Consider the following 17470-nt stretch of genomic DNA (forward strand, 5'->3'; position numbering starts at 1 on the left):
CTAGCCTAAGCTATTAGGTGAGATGAATCTGGCACAATCTGGACTCTGGCACGTGCACGTAAGCGCGCAGACACACAGACACGAGAATCTGGATTTTATAGCCTAGGCTATAAAAGCATCAAGCTTCAACTAACCAGCCTCCATTGATCTGCTTTGAGTTTTGTTGTATTAGTTTTCTAGGGTCATTCCAAGTTCCTATATATAGTCTATATCGTTCAGAAATGGAAAAGATCTGGCCTCGTTCCGTTTCCAATATGGCATAGAAATATTATGCGTTGCTAATATAGGAGGAGAAGAGAGAGCGACAGAAAGAGAGTGCACGAGAGACAGAGAGACAGAGAGAGAGAGAGAGAGAGAGAGAGAGAGAGAGAGAGAGAGAGAGAGAGAGAGAGAGAGAGAGAGAGAGAGACTGTGCGTCCAGAGGGTTGTTCCATCCATTGCTGTCGGATTGCGCGGTGCGCTCTCGACGCACTATAGGCAGCGCCAGGATCCGAGTCGGTCACGAAGGGAGCGGGTGACTGTATGTGCAAGACAGACAGGCAGACAGACTGATCCTCCTTTCCCAGTTGTTGGTGGTGGACTATAGGACTGTCTGTAGGACTGCACCGATCGGGCTGTTTGTGGCTCCATTCCTCGCACACGGGAATAGTTGTGTGATGGGTGTTGCTGCTGAGAGGCGCCTGGGAGAGCTTTCCTACTCGGGGAGAGAAACAGGGCAATGATGATCAGGTCTCTCCCGTTGGCCGAGAAGTTTGTTTTCCACTTGACGACGACGACGGTTGACGGGAAATAATTTAAAAAAATGAGTTGCCAGGAGGAATGAAACAGGCATCACACGGGTCGACCTGCAGCTGAATTGTTCACTTTTTTTCTTTTCTTCTTCATATTTCTGCCTGCCGTGCGAAAGGGGTATTTTTGGGGGCTTTTGTTCTACCGCACCTTTTGGATTGTACGTGTTGCCTGGCTCGTTAAAAAAGACTGATCGTGGATTGGGATTTTCTAGCCTCATATTTGGATTTGTGGCGAAAGAAAAAAGAAGAAAAACAGCCTCTGCTTGTGGAAACTCGACATTGATTAAAAAAAGAAAAGAAGAAATACAATCCCACTCTTTCACGGCCGTGGAGGACTCCGTGGAAATGTGGCTGCTGTAGAATATAGATAAAGTCAAATGACCATCTTAAGTCCCCTTTGAATCGTAACAACCTTTGTGTGAGATGGAAAAACGGGGACTCTACGGCGTCTTTTACTATTTGATTCTCAATGCGCCCTTAATATTTTGTGTAGATGGTAAGTGAACTTCAGAATTAAATAGATAGAAATAGATATTTTTTTAGGTAAAAGTAAATAACAAAAGGCAAGAAAGGTCTAGAAGCTTTGGCCAGGAGAACGTTTGGCATGATATATAGGCAACGAACGTCAATTGCCCGCATAAGGAATTAGGGTTACATTTTGCTATAGCCTATCCCTATCTCTTGCTGATGTCAAAGTCAACGCTGTCTTTGCCTCCGTATAAATGTTCCAACTGGGCACAAGGGTGGATTATATCCAAATTATATTTAGATGACATAAACAAGAGAAGAGAAAGTCCGCAAACATTGGAAGACGCAGCGCTTGCTTCAGTTGACCAAACATACACTAAACCAATTACAAAGAGAGTGACAGATTATAAGCCATAAGGATTAAGTAATGGTTTAACATGCCTTTAGTTGGCCAAATATGCAAAGTAGCCCAAGTCAGATTCCTTGTTAACATGCGCTATTCTAATACTCGTTCAGAAACATATTTTCTATTGTGTTGCATCCTTCCTTCCCATTGCTGTCAAACCCCTGAAGCAGCTTCGTTCACCGAAGTGCCGAAGGATGTGAGCGTGGGAGAGGGCGAGGACGTGGAGATGCCGTGCGCCTTCAAGGCGGAGGGAGCGGCGCCCATGTCGCTGGAGATCCAGTGGTGGTACCTGAAGGAGACGCACACGACCAACAGGGACCTGCAGCAAGAACTGCAGATCAGTGCGCCGGCCAACAGAGCCAAGGTATTGATTGATTGATTGATTGATTGATTGATTGATTGATTACTTTGTTAACAGTTTGCACCAAAAAAAAAGCACAGAAAGTACAGTTCAATACAAAAGGATGCTTAAAGGACCAAGAAAGAACTATGGCTTGTTTCCATTGGGGATGTGTGTATTCAATTCATCGAAATGAAGCTATAATGACCCACAGCCACGGCAAGAAAAAAAATAAAAAGAGAAGAAAAAAATAATTAAGAAAATAAGTGCGTGTGTGCGCGCGTGCGTGCGTACGTACGTGCGTGGGGGCGCGCGCGCACAGTAAAATCCTCAGTGTTGATTTAAAATCAGTCTGACCCGTTAGCTTCCAGTGGATCCACCTGGATTTATTTTTTTACATTCTCAGAGTTCCACGTTTTTTTTTTCTTCTTTACATTTCCAGAGTTAAATTGACAAAAGGAATTTAGCAAGTGTGTGCGCGGCGCACGCACGAGCATGTGCACACACACACACACACACACACACGCACACACACACGCACACGCACACGCACACGCACACACACACGCGCCCGCGCACCCCACTCTCTCCAACCACCCAAAAAGCGATTGCAATTAAACGTGATTGAGCCCAGCAAGGCATTAGCCTACCAGTGGTGGAGGACTTGACTCTCCTCACCCATGCGTGACTGCATGCAGTCGACCTCTTTAGTGCATCATTTGCTTGATTGGTCTTTATTATCAGGACTTGATGAGTGAATATGACAAAACATGGTAAACAACATCATGTGTATTATGTGGATGTCATTCATGTTAGGACAGGACAATTGTCTTATTATTATTATGATCATGATGGTGATTATGATTATAATTGTTATTATCCAGGGGTATCACAGCTCCAATCAGTTCCACGGCTCCTAAAATGGCCACAATTTGTTAAGGTGCAAGCCCTCAGTTGGATTTCTCTAGCATCTCAAATCTCCTTTTTTTTTTTTTGGCTCCCTGCATCTCAACCACCTGAGCAATCAAAGACAACAATGCCATCTATGGCATTCATGCTGGTATTGTTAGGGCACATGGAGAGGAGAACAGGTTGAGGACAGACAGGAGAAAGGTAAATCAATGGTTTAGAAAAGAGAGTTCTCAACCTTTGTGTGGATTTGCGGCCCAGCCCGTCTGACCACTTAACATGGCAGCCAAAAGGCCGGTTAAGCACTAGCAGTAGACACACAGGGACGCTGTCCATGGTGCTAGTGCAGTGGTTCTCAACCAGTGGTCCTCGAGGGGGTTCCAGGTGGTCCCCAGCTAAATGATGGAGAGTTGGAAACCAAATGGACCCCTAGATCTTTAACTCTTGAGAGTGTAAAATGAAACCATTTTGCACTCTCAATAGTTAAATTATTGTTAAACACCTGGATTATTTCATTTACAAGAAGTCTACACAATTAGAGAATGTAGAAGGATTGTGATTTTGATCAACGTTTGCCTGTTATCTCTCCTATTGGTACCAACATCAATACAGCATGGAATTGTGGACAAAATCTTATCCAACAATTACATCAATTCTGAATAAATAATGGGCCTTGACATGAAAAAGGTTGAAAACCACCATGGTGCTAGTAGTAGACACACAGGGACACTGTCCATTGTGCTAGTTGGCACAGGTGGTGCTTGTTGAGACATGGGGCAGAGTAATGTTTCTCACCTACAAGCAGTAAGCAAAGTCTTGCCACTCGTGTGATAGAATGTTCCAAACTTGTACGAAAATGATCTATTGAAAGAATATGTTTTCTAATAAATAATCATTGTGCTCTCTCACCAGGTCTCTACTAAGGAAGCCAACAAAATAAGCGTAAGTGTCCTTTAAAAGTCTGCAAATGTTAAAACGAACAGGTTTTACACTTTCAGAGTTCAAAGAGTTCAATGTAGCCAGATTTGACAGAAAACGTATTGCAATTTTGCAGCATGAAAACTATTGAGGTGTGCTGAATAGGACATAATATGCAACCAACTGATGCAGATTGATAGCATCACTCCAGCTGATAGCCCTTGTGCAGTCTGCACTATTCAAATTGAATCCCATTGTCTTCATACTCAGGAGGATATGACCCTGTTAGACGCCATAAATCCAGCTTAGCACCACTGTCTCATACAGTGGACACAGTGGACAGCTGGGCATTTCCCTGACTGTCCTTTTTTCTACAATCACATTTTCTACTTGGGTTCTGAGTGCCTTTGATTTGGCTGTTTTCAAACTTTGGCAGCATTGTGTTCAGTGTTTTGACAAGGTGCTTTACTGTTCTGGTGCAGTTTCTTGCCAAAAACTTAATTGAGATTCTTTAGAGCCAAGCCAGTGGCTCTGGTAAGCAGCCAGTATGAGGTCACAACTTGTTCATTTGTCTCCCTCTTATGCAATGAAAGAGAAAGCCACTGCCCCTGAGTAAGGACGCCATGAAAGCAAGCGAGTGACTCGGATGCGAAAAAATGTATTGTGTAAGCATTGCCTAATTATTTGCCCAGTCAATTATCTGTCTGTTTCCCTCTGCCACATTCCCCTTCTCGCTCTATTTCTCCCGCTCCCCCCACACCCACCCCCCACCCCACTCCACTGCAGACCGTGCGCGTGCAGGGCAACGCCATCTCCCACCGCCTCAGCCTGTCCAAGGTGAAGCGAGAGGACGAGGGCTTGTACGAGTGTCGCGTGTCTGACCTGTGGGCCGACGAGACTCAGGAATTTACCGTGCAGGCCACGCTCCGCGTCGCGGCGCGCGACGGCATGCTGGCGGAGGAGGCCGTGTCGCACATCCAGAACCGCTCGCCCCTGAGGAACAGCAACACGGCGCCGGGCGGCGGCGGGGGCCGGGCCACGTCCGAGCCGGGCCAGGGGCAGTGGCAGGGCCAGGGGAACGTGGGGGCGGGAGGAGGAGGAGACGGAGGAGGTCAAGGAGGAGGACGTCAGGGGAAGCCCCGGGTGCCTCAGCAGGCCGGGCCCGGGCTCGTCCCGTCCAGCAGCACATCGACCGCCGCGTCGGTGGCCAAGTCCTCTGCCTCGCCACGGCCAGGGAACGCAGCCATCCTGCGGCAGCAGCACAGAGCTGGTGAGTGGAAGTCAACAGAGGGATGTGTGTGTGTGTGCGTGTGCATCGGAGGGGTTGGAGAATGAGTGGAGAACTGGAGAAGAGCTACAGTGACCCCTAGTGGCGATAGAACAGAGGGGCCATACAAGCACATTTGTAACCACGGGGCATATCCAGCTTTTTTCTCTCTCTCTCTCTCTCTCTCTCTCTCTCTCTCTCTCTCTCTCTCTCTCTCTCTCTCTCTCTCTCTCTCTCTCTCTCTCTCTCTCTCTCTCTCTCTCTCTCTCTCTCTCTCTCTCTCTCTCTCTCTCTCTCTCTCTCTCTCTCTCTCTCTCTCTCTCTCTCACTTGCAGTAATCCATCCCACATACATATAGCCTAATATGGAGTGTTAAAAAAATCCCTTCCATCCACACAAATATAATACAGCATTTAAGACTCCCTGCCCCCACATCTCTCTCGCTCTCTTTCTCTCTTGCGCGCGCGAGAGACACAGAGACACACACAGACACACACACAGAGTGTATTCTACAGAGATAAATGATCTTTGTAATATGTAATACTGAGTAATACTGATCATGTTCAAGGCATTTTACTCTTCTTGCACGGAGAAGGATATAGTGACAGGGTGGCATTCAACATCTCATGTAGAATGCCATCTTGGTCACTATATGAAATATAGTTTTAGATTTGATATGCACACATCTGCCGGTGCATTGCAACAGTGTGCAATCCCCACTGAGCCACTGATATACCGCAACAAAGTGTTTCTTAGACTTGTCATAATTGTATTACTTCACTTTATGCTGAAACATAATGTGGTGTTGTTTCCCCACCCACGCTATGGCATTCAATTTATTTGATTGTTATTGTTAGTTAGCATAGTCTATTATGCAAATACGGGAGGTAGGGGAGGATTCATGCCTCAATTTATTGGACATATTTGCCTGTGTCCATCTGTGTAAGATGCTAGTGTGTTGTCAAGTGGCCACGCTTGCCTTCATGCGCTTGTATTCCAGTGTGTGTGTGTGTGTGTGTGTGTGTGTGTGTGTGTGTGTGTGTGTGTGTGTGTGTGTGTGTGTGTGTGTGTGTGTGTGTGTGTGTGCGTGTGTGTGCGTGTGTGTGTGTGTGTCTGCGTGCACATGCACGTTCTGGAATTCTACTGGAGGCATGGACAACCATTCGCTTATAAGATATTCATTAATTTGGTGTGTTGACGATGGTAGTGGAGAGTCCCTATCTAACAGGTTATAGGCTCTATTCACAGCAGCCATATTGTGAAGACATTCACAGGTGTTACCAATGATACTAATGAAGGCTCTGTTCCATTCTGGTCAAACCATTCTGAGTCAGGGTGCTGATATTGTGCATGTTGGCTCACTGGAAACACTCTGTTACACCAGTGGGTCTACAGTTGGGGTCCAGGGACCCTCATGGGCTTCCAAATGGCCCCTTACAGGTGTGTAATTCTGAGAGTGTACAAATGGAACCAAATGGACCCGTAAGGGTCCATTTGGTTCCATTTGTACACTCTCAGAGTTATGGGGGTCGTGGAAACCACTGTGCTACACTAAATGGAACAGAGCCTTCACCATTTGGTTCCATTTGTACACTCTCAGAGTTATGGGGGTCGTGGAAACCACTGTGCTACACTAAATGGAACAGAGCCTTCATTAGTATCATTGGTAACTCCTAAGTGATAATATGGCTGCTGTGCATAGAGCCTATTACAGCATCTCCCATAGGTGTTTAATCGGGTTGAAATGTGGCGACTGTGAAGGCCGTATCATCCACATCATTTCCCCACTCGTCAAACCTTTCAGTGGTTGGGGGTATTGACATGCTGGAAGAGGCCACTCCCATCAGGGAGTATAGTATTTCATCATAGGATGAAGGCGATCGCTCAGAATGGCTTTGTATCGATTTGCAGTGACCCTTCCTTTTAAGGGGACAAGTGGACCCAAACCGTGTCAGGAAAATGCCCTCCACAGCATAACAGAGCCACCGGACCGTCTCACTGCAGGGGTCTAGCATTCAGCCCCGTGCCGTTCTCTCTATGGCGACTATAGTGAAGGATGACTCACCTGACCACATCACTTTTTACACATTAAAGTAGAACAGTTCCTTTGGTCTTTGTACCACTGTATGGGTGCAACAGTTAATCAAGCTAATCAATTATATATATATATATATATATATATATATATATATATATATATATATATATATACATACACATATACAGTACATATACATATACATATAGATAGATAGATATAGATAATAATCTTGTTTCATAGGACATAGTCTTATGAGATTGTTTTAGTTTGAGTTTTTATTTTCATTTTATTTTTCCTTTTGAACTCTCAAATGTGAAGCTCCTGCCGTATGCTGCAATAACAAGCCCTCATGGTCACTTAGAACCTTTCCTCTTGCTTTCTTGATCCAAAATTGAGGTCAACTTGCCCTGCTCAGCATTTGTATACGTGCCAAGTGTTTGTTCAGTAACGGAGTCTCCCCTTCTCTCCAGCTCTTTAGTAAACAGAAAATGCATTTCCAGGAGAACTCATAGAGGATACAGGATAAACACGTTAAATTGTGAGTGATGAGACAAAGAATTGAGCAGGCAGAATTGGAATTGGAACACCATAAAATTGCAGCTCCAAAAATGTGTACTCTCTCCTGATTGGTTGAAATTGGCAACCCAACTGAACATTTATGTTCTGCTTATATAAGACCTGGCGAGATAGAGAGAACACTCTATACCAATGATCACTATCAGAATATAGAACTTTTACCTTTTAACAAAAGCATTTAGTTTTAACAGCGTACATGCGATTAACATCATTCTTTTAGTGACGTTTTTAAATTGTGATAGTAGCAAACATTAATATCAAACATATCAGACAGTCTACATTTCCCCAAAAGGAAATACATGTATTTAACCCATTAAGACCTGGAACTGTGTCATTTTTAGATTTGAGCTAAAAAGCATTATTTTACACTTTTGGCTATTCAAAAATAGCAGATATACAAGCTCATAGCGTGGCACCGAGTGCCGCACTACGAGCTTGTACATCTGCTATTTTTGAAAAATCGTGAAAATGTGTGCAAATCTTTGAATATATATATTTTTAAAGCGAACATTTTTAACGCAAATCTTTGCTTCTGGGGGTCCCTGGAACAAAATATTTTGATGGGGGTCCGTGGCCAAAAACATATAATTTTGGGGGTCCTTGACATGAGAAAGATTGAGCACCACTGATATAGAAACATACGTTTTTCAGAAAACTGTTGGGATTTAGGAGACGTGTAGAATCGTAGAAAACACATCCCCCACCGGCCGGAATTCAAAATGAATGACCAGATATAAGAGGAGGGGAAAAGCAGAGGCCATGGCTGCCCTATACCCATCCCCCCACACCAAATCCAACCCCGTGCGCATGCACGTGCGCGCACCCACCCGCATCCACCTCTTCCATAGGTCTTCTCTCTGGCTCCCCTTTAGATCGATGGAGCACACTTGTGAATAATTAAATCTCATTGAATTCTAAAGCAGAGCCCCGTGCTGTGTCAGTGCTACTGCTGACACAGCGCCAGCGTGTGCATGGCTTCGTGGCCGTCACACGGCCCTGCATCACAGTGTGTTTCCTGCTGTGGGATTGAACACACCAAGGATTCGTCAGTGATGTAAATGGACTGCATTCATATATTGTTGCTGTTGGGCAAAAAAACTCTTATCTCCATGTTTGGAGGTTTTTGTGTTTTTTTTTGTAAATTAATGCCCTACTTTATCATACTACAGCATCACACAAAAGTATCAAAAGTAGCAGATCTGCAAGCTCGGCGCCGCGTTTCGAGCTTGTAGATCTGATACTTTTTTGAATTTAAATAACAGTTTTGGACGATATCTGTCACGTGATGTGATATCGCCATCCAGGCGCCTTTGAAGCACATGCACATGACAATTAGGGCAACTATAGATTATTTTCTCAGCGATTATTCTATCAATTACGTTTTAGATTTATTGAGAAGCACGTTTTCTAATGTACATTTAAAAAAATGTATATGTCAACGAATCGATGAACCACTTAAGTGCTATTTTATCACTTGTTGTGTGATGGTGTCTTGACACAAATAGTGAACATAGCAGATCTACAAGCACACACCCCGTCAAATCACAATGCATTGTGAGCTTTTGGAATGGCTATTTGCAATATAATTTATATATAATAATCGAGTAAATTGTCTTACTAACTGTTGCACCCCTAAAGATAATAATACATTTTCAACTGAAAATAGTGTGGGTACTTCTTCCAGGTGAAAATGCAGAATTTTGGTTTAAGGACCCTTGTTGAAAGGGTTGAGCAGCAAGATAGCTATAAATTAACCAATTAAACGCTATATACTTAGTTGACAGGTGTCCTCCACGACTCTATGCCAAGTTCACTCCTTTTTTCCTCTAAAATGGACCCTGTTACTGATCTATTTGGTTCCATTTGTACGCTCTCCCAGTTAAAATAACACTGAGCATTTTACAGTGTGGATTGGGGTCCCAGACATATTAATCATGTCAAGACAATACCATTGACTAATACATATCAAACTGGGCATCCTTGAAATTAAACAGGTTTGAGAATCACTGATATAGATCCTGCGGTTTGGAGCATGTTGCTTGTGACACATTTTAGTGTCACACATAAGGAACCCACATACTGTAAGTTCAAAAGGAGAGAGCCTAAGATCCTGAGATCTAAATTATTACCAGGCCTATGTTGACAAATGTTATCTCCATATTCTGTGCACTTCTCTGTTATTTTGAAATCCATCTTGTAGGCCATTGGTTCTCAAAGTGGGGTCCGGGGACCCCCCCCAGGGGTCCTTGAGGGAGTTCCAGGGGGTACCCAGCTAAATGACGGATATTAGGAACCAAATGGACCCTGATGGGTCTGTAACTCTGAGATTGTACAAATGGAACCAAATGGACCCTAACGGGTCCATTTGGTTCCATTTGTACAATCTCAGGGTTACATTAACATTGATTTTACAATATAAATTGGGGTCCCAGAGATAGAAATGGGTGTCGGTAGCCTAATGCATGTCAAACTGTGGGTCCTTGAAATTAAAATGGATGAGAATCACTGCTAGAGCCATAAAAATCTTCTCTTACGGGGGTCCCTGGCATATCTTTTCAAATGGGGGTCCGCAGGCTAATAAGTGTCAATTTGGGGGTCCTTGACATGAAAAAAAATTGATAACCACTGTTGTATGGGTTAGGGTTAGGGTTAGGTGTATGTGTATTCAGTATGGTGGAAATCATAGGGCTGTACAAAATGGCTCGACATCTTAACGGCACTGGTTATTCAAAAGACCAATTCACCATAGCCCAGTGTCTTTTAGTCCAGTGGTTCTCAAAGTGTGGTCCGGGGGGTTCTGGGGGTCCCCAGCTAAATGATTGATATTTAAGAACTAAATTGACACTTAAAGGTCTGTAACTCTGATTGTGTACACATTGTAACCAAATGGGTACATGTTGGTTCCATTTTACACTCTGTTATGGGGGTCTGTGGCTAAATGCAAACTAAACTGGGGGTCGTTGATATTTAAACGTTAGAACCACTGTTTTAGACAAGAAATGTCCCTTAAGGACACTGAACTCCAACTGCTTACTTATTTGAAATAACGCTCGAAAGAAAGCAAGAAAGAAAGAAATGTCAAATGTAAATTCATATTGAGAAACTCCCACAATCCCATTACACCAGGTGCTGGTTGAGCAAGTGCCCTTGACAAAGTCACGGAAACTCATCCCAGACAGGCACAACTCTTTATAAGTCATTATTGACGGGGTACCCCAGTGGATCATAGATTTAGAGCAGCACAAACCATATAAATAAGGCTCTAAGTCCTTCCAGCAGCAGTTCCAACTTTACTGCATGTCATCTAGGAATGGGCAATATGGACACAATCAAATATCATGGGACTTTCGACCAAATGTTTCAATCACTATAATATATATGTGACTATAATATCGTATTGTGAAGAGAAGCTCATAGCTCATAGCTCAAGCTCATAGCGCGGCACCGAGTGCAAATCTTTGAATATATATATTTTTAAAGCGAACATTTTTAGCGGTGCCAACCGCAACCGCTCTACATTTGGCCGTGACTCCGTGTCTGTGTGTCTGTCTGTCTGTCCGTCCGTATGAGCCCGGGATGAGCACGGCAAAGAAGCAACACATACAAACACACGCACACACACACACACGCGCACTTGGAGATTGCCTATGCCATCTCTCCTCTCATTGACCACACGTGCCTCTGGTTATCAAAGAGGGGTCCAGGGACCCCCAGCGCATGTTATGTCCCTCCGCCCGTTTGAGCACGGGATGAGCACGGGATTTTAAACAGCTATAACTCCAGTTTGCAGCATGCCACCAAGTCCACATTTGGTATGTGGACTTAGACCACCAATAGGGACGAGCATGAATTGCTGAAGCCCCGCCCCAGGGTTCCAGGGACCCCCAGCGTATGTTATGTCCGTCCGCCCGTATGAGCACGGGATGAGCACGGGATTTTAAACAGCTATAACTCCAGTTTGCAGCATGCCACCAAGTCCAAATTTGGTATGTGGACTTAGACCACCAATAGGGACAAGCATGAATTGCTGAAGCCCCGCCCCCTCTGTCTTCCCACTGGCTGGCCTTTAAACAGCCATAACTCAAGTTCGCAGCATGCTACGGAGTACACATTTTGTACCTGGACTAAAACCACCAATAGGGACGAACTGTAATTACTTAAGCCCCGCCCCCTCTGTCTGCCCATTGGCTGGGCTTTAAACAGCCATTATTCCAGTTTGCAGCATGCTACCAAGTACAAATTTGGTAAGTGGACTCAGACCACCAATAGGGACGAACTGAAATGAGTTAAGCCCCGCCCCAAAGGCACCGCTTCCTTCACACAGGGTGTGATTTTTAACTCAAATCTTTGCTTCTGGGGGTCCCTGGAACAATATATTTTGAGATGGGGTCCGCGGCCAAATACATATAATTTTGGGGGTCCTTGACATGAAAAAGATTGAGCACCACTGATATAGAAACAACGTTTTTCAGAATACTGTTGGGATTTAGGAGACATGTAGAATCGGCTTCAGGTCTTAATGGGTTAAAAGTATTAAACAAGGCACACGTGATTGAAACCAGGAAAAGACAACACTTATGCCACATCACAATATTATGACCAAACAATATCTAGTTCTCATATTACGAAAGCGACATATTGCCCTGATGTCATCCCTCTATATCTCCCACCTTTCCTCTCTCTGTTTACCGCATCCATCTGAAAACCCCCAAAGCATAAAATGCCTAAACTCAGGATCTTGTCTTGTCTGGTTCTTATGCAGTATGATAGGGGTCTGTTTGAGGACAGTATGTGACAAACGTTTGGGAAGAGAGATTTTCATACTGTCACTTTGTCACCCTGAGCCAGTGTGCTGTCACGCACGTCTCACCAAAAGTGTCTCCCAGGACCTGTCTCCCCTTATCCTCTCTACAGTATGTGTCTATCAGCACAACCACAGACAGCCCGTTCGGCTCTTATGATGCACCTGGCGCCAGCCTTCCACGTCTGCTGCAATATGACCACAAAAAAAAACATTCCAGCCCACTACCTCAGCGCTTCTCAACTTTACTTTTGGCTTCAGTTCCCTTTTCCCAGAATGAATACAAGTACCGCCCGTACCGTACCCCATTTACCTGACTAACATTTTGCTTAGAAACCTGCAAGAGGAAATCATAGCTAGCACCTGAAACCTCTTATCTCCGTATCTTAACTTATTGTGTTTTTTTTCCTGTAAATGTACAATCTAAATCCTTTTTTTCCTCCCTGGATTATTTGGATCATGATGCAACTCCACAGGCCCCGGCCTATTTGCATACACAGCGCTGAGACACGTACCAATACGACCACAGAGATAACGGCGCCAATTGAAGTCCAATTGAACAAACTATGAGGTGTCATATAGTCAGAAGAATGTGGAAGAAAGGGGCGGCCATAGCTGAGTGGTTAGTGAGCCCGCCTAGGGAGCCAGAGGCCCTGGTTGCCCCAGGTTCGATTCCAGACCAGGCCAGCATATGCGTCGATGAAATGAAATTTGTCCCTGAGCAAGACTCTTAACCCCTAATTGCTTACAGGTTCTCATTGGAAACAAGACCGCAAGGACTTTCATGAACGACCTGTTAAAAGGAATTATCCTTATCCTTGTCTGGAAAACAAATCTCTGATGTGGTCAACAGTGGCAGAGAGAGACACAATTGTAAATCATTCACTTCTAGCCATATCAACACTTTAAAATATATATTCTAAACGGCAACCTGAAGCATAAAATAGGTATATTTGTCTATATGCGTTGTCTCCCGTAGGCTATTGAATAGCCTACGGGCTTGACCCACTCTGTACTTAATTTGCTATTTTTTTTTTTCCCTCTGGATATAGCCGATCTACAAGCTCACAACGCCTAAGGCGTTTTGAATGCTTGTAATTTATGTCACCTGTGGTTAACAGTTATTACCGTAATTGCATCTACATATTTATGTTAGTAATGCGTAGGATTATGCTAGATATCACTAGGGGCGACAGTGGCTCAGGGGTAGAGTGGCCGGAAGGAAGCTGTGAGGTTTCCAGTTCGATCCCCGGCTCCCCCAGATGAGTTACTGTCGAAATGTCCTTGAGCAAGACACTGAACCCCATAATTGCTCCCGGGTGTTCACTCTCCATTCCGACATCTCACCACTCCGACTAGTGGCTTCCGCGTGCGGTTAGGGTTAGGGTTAGGGTTAGGTATAGTGTTCGTCAACGTCGGAAAGGCGACATGTCGGAAAGGAGAAATGCACCCCTGCTCCCGATGAGCAGGTTGGTGCCTTGCATGGTTTCCTCCGCCATCGGTGTATGAATGTGTGTGTGAATGGGTGAATGTAATGCACAATCTCTGTAAAGCGCTTTGGATAAAAGCGCTATATAAAGGCACCATTTACTAGATGTTAGGTGACATCATTTTAAGTGAATAGTGGCTGCTGCATTAGACTATGTTTAGATGTCTGTCAGATTGTCAGACTACGCTGGCCTATTCCCCCCCTCCTCCTCTAAAAACCACATCAATGTGTGAGCCATATACACAGAGTGATGAACAGCATGAGAGAGTATACTAATATGAACAGGGGGAAAATAATGAACATGAATAACGTCTGTATTAAACCCAGAGGGACATCAGGTAGGAAAAGCTGATGCAACAGGCTGCCACATATTGAAGCCGGTGAGTCCCATGACTGCATCATGAATAATGATATGACTGCGTGCTGAGATTCCTTTCAGTGGCTGGGACTCTACGCCACAGGAAGTTCTGTCTCTGGGTTTTTCTAAATGTCACCCACTGACGAGATTGAGCTGCACCCGGTGGAGTAGTTCTTTCTGTCTCTGTGGGTGAACTCTCTAGCACAGAGACACAGTAACCGAGGTCTAATAGACTTGTCTTCAGGGGACACTTGGTGTTAATTTAAAGGTAGGGTGAAAAAAGTGTTAAATAGCTCTATATTCTGATAGTGCTCATTGCGATAGAGTGTTTGTTCAGTAAGTCTCCATGTCTCTCCAGCTCTTTATTAAACAGAAAATGCATTTTCAGCTCAGGATACCAATTTTATTCAATCATGATCGAGAATAAAGATTAAATTTAGGGTTAAAAAAAAGTGTTAAATAGCTCTATATTCTGATAGTGCTCATTGCGATAGAGTGTTTGTTCAGTAAGTCTCCATGTCTCTCCAGCTCTTTATTAAACAGAAAATACATTTTCAGCTCAGGATACCAATTTTATTCAATCATGATTGAGAATAAAGATTAAACAGGTGAAATTGGAAGTGATGACACAAAGAAATGAGCAGACACAATTGGAACTGGGATAAAAATGAAGCTGATAATTGGGTACTCTCTCCTGATCGGCTGAATTGTTTTCACCTACCTGAAAATGTGTTTTCTGTTTAATAAAGAGCTGGAGAGAAGGTGAGATCCGTTACTGACCAAACACTCTATAGCAACGGTTGCTATCAGAATAAAGAGCTTTAACCTTTTAACAAAGAAAGGTTAAAACCAAATAACATCACTTACAATACCCTATACCTTTAAATCCAGAAGAATGTATAAATGGAACTAAATATACCCGTATGGTTTGATTTGGTTCCATTTCAATCATTATGACTGTGGGGGAAATAATAGTATTAATAATTTCAGCAGGTAATTGTAACCAAATGAATAGTTTTATTTGTTCTATAAGCTGACAGCCACCACTTATCCATGTTGCTTCCGCTTTAATTGGGCAAAGTACTTTCTGTTTTTTTTTATTCCCATTAAGAGACACTTGGAGGCAGGTGCAATGTTACAATAGGGCAAGGGCAACTACCCCACAATACCATGTGACAGATTGAGTGTCAGGCATTGTCATTGGGAGGTTTATAGCGTCTAGTTGTTGTGTAATCACTGTTTTGTAGTTCTCCAAGGCTCAAAAGAGGAAAATTGCTGAGGCGAGCCATAGCTAAACACTATTTAGAAAAAAATGAAATAGGTCTCATTAATGGTGTGTGGAGGAGTTGAGCAGCGATCGCAATCTTCTGCCTCATCTAAAGATCAAAACTCATTTTACGTATCTAGTATGTGCTGTGAGTCTTTATAATTCTGATGAATATAAAGATTATAAGTCACTAGAAGCTCTCAAACAGTTTGCAAATGGACAGGTGGTCTACATGATTTGGAAATCATCGCGCTGTGTGACCTTGTAGATCTGCTATTTTTGAATAGCCAACATATAATTGGATAAAGTGGTTCAAATGATTGTGATGCTGTATTAACTACTTTTGCTGGGGACCCCATGAAACCACCCCAAGGACCCCTGGGGGTCCCCGGACCCCACTTTGAGAACCAATGCTCTATAGCCCCTTTAAATAAATGCTAAGGATTTGCGTGTTGGTTACAATACAGACTTTCTTAGCTGCGACTATCGCTGGATTGGAATTTGAATGAATTTGTTATTTGGTATTCGTGACTTGTATTGGTATTGTACTGTATTATTCATTTGGGTTGATTGATATTGCAATACTGATGTTTTGGAAATATGATTTTGAATGAATTAATCATTCCTTAAAAATCAATTATGTGTGCATTTCTGGAAAAATGTACACAAGCAGTGGTTCCGAATGTGTGCGTGTGTGCATGTGGATGGATGCATGTGTGTGATGCAAGTGGGTGTGGGTGTGTGCATATGCATTCATGCTTGAGTTGAGCTCAGTTGTGTGTGTTTGTTCTGTGTGTGTGTGTGTGTGTGTGTGTGTGTGTGTGTGTGTGTGTGTGTGTGTGTGTGTGTGTGTGTGTGAGTGAGTGTGTGTGTGTGTCTGTGTGTGTGTGTGTGTGTGTGTGTGTGTGTGTGTGTGTGTGTGGTGTGTGGTGTGTGCGGATTGTGTGCGCGCGCGTGTAGACTGCATATCATCACGCCACCTTGCGTGTCCTCAGCGAAGCGAGGCGTTGGGAAGGAATTTGACTTGGCAGGGAAAAACCAAACAATGCAAAATGCAGCAGCGCAGCGGGCCATGAGCTTAAAGAGGCTTCTCTGCTTCAACAGTACAGTAGAGACAGACAGGGATGTCATGTGCCACAGGTCAGGTGATGGCACTAATCCAGAATGTCACAATTAGGTCTGTGTCATGCGAAATGTGTGGCTGAGCTGCCAAGATAGACCTCGACCTAGAGATTAAAAAATGTCAGCGTTTATCCACTGCAACTCTGCAATGTGTGCGTTTGAAGCCTTTTGTGGAAGCCTGATCTCACGGCAAATCTAGTAATGAAAAGGGTCCAATGTAGCTTAATTCATCTGCGATGTTGTGTTATTAATCTTTACGCTAACCTTTATCTGAACTGAAATATAGCTTACCCTATAACCATTTCACAAATACCTTACCCTAACCTTGAGCCAAATGAGAAATGACATACAGTACACTACCCTTCATGACAAAAGGACAAAATGTTATAATGGGAAATGTGCCATCATTTCATTTAATACATCAACACACTTTTTATGTAGCAAACACTAGTGATATCACCTTTTGTATGATAACTGCCGTGATAATATTTTTTGTTTATGTGTGACAGGCACTTTTAATATGTCCTTGGGCAGTTGACCAGATCATCATAATTGTCTTTCCTCTCTCTGTCCTTCATCTAATATTAACACTCATTCACTTCTTTGATAGACTGTACATCCATTCATAGGCAATAGATGTAAATTCATGTACATTTATATTTATTGATATCATTTTGTTCATGTATTTATTTGATCTTATTCATACTCTTACTGTAC

The 17470-nt window shown here is 43.5% G+C and overlaps 1 protein-coding gene across 1 annotated transcript in view; it reads left to right on the top strand.

The window, feature by feature from the left end:
- The first annotated feature begins 618 nt into the window (after positions 1 to 618).
- Positions 619 to 17470, top strand: part of vstm2b (V-set and transmembrane domain containing 2B) — a 38226-nt gene continuing 21374 nt past the window's right edge. Inside the window, exons 1-4 of the mRNA XM_084055590.1 lie at positions 619 to 1287; positions 1833 to 2029; positions 3827 to 3856; positions 4619 to 5102. Coding sequence (XP_083911716.1) covers positions 1215 to 1287; positions 1833 to 2029; positions 3827 to 3856; positions 4619 to 5102 — 784 coding nt within the window. The 5' untranslated portion in view covers positions 619 to 1214. The remainder of the gene's footprint in view (positions 1288 to 1832; positions 2030 to 3826; positions 3857 to 4618; positions 5103 to 17470) is intronic.

Source organism: Gymnoscopelus microlampas, assembly GCF_963454915.1.
Source record: "Gymnoscopelus microlampas genome assembly, chromosome: 1".
Classification (NCBI taxonomy): Eukaryota; Metazoa; Chordata; class Actinopteri; order Myctophiformes; family Myctophidae; genus Gymnoscopelus; species Gymnoscopelus microlampas.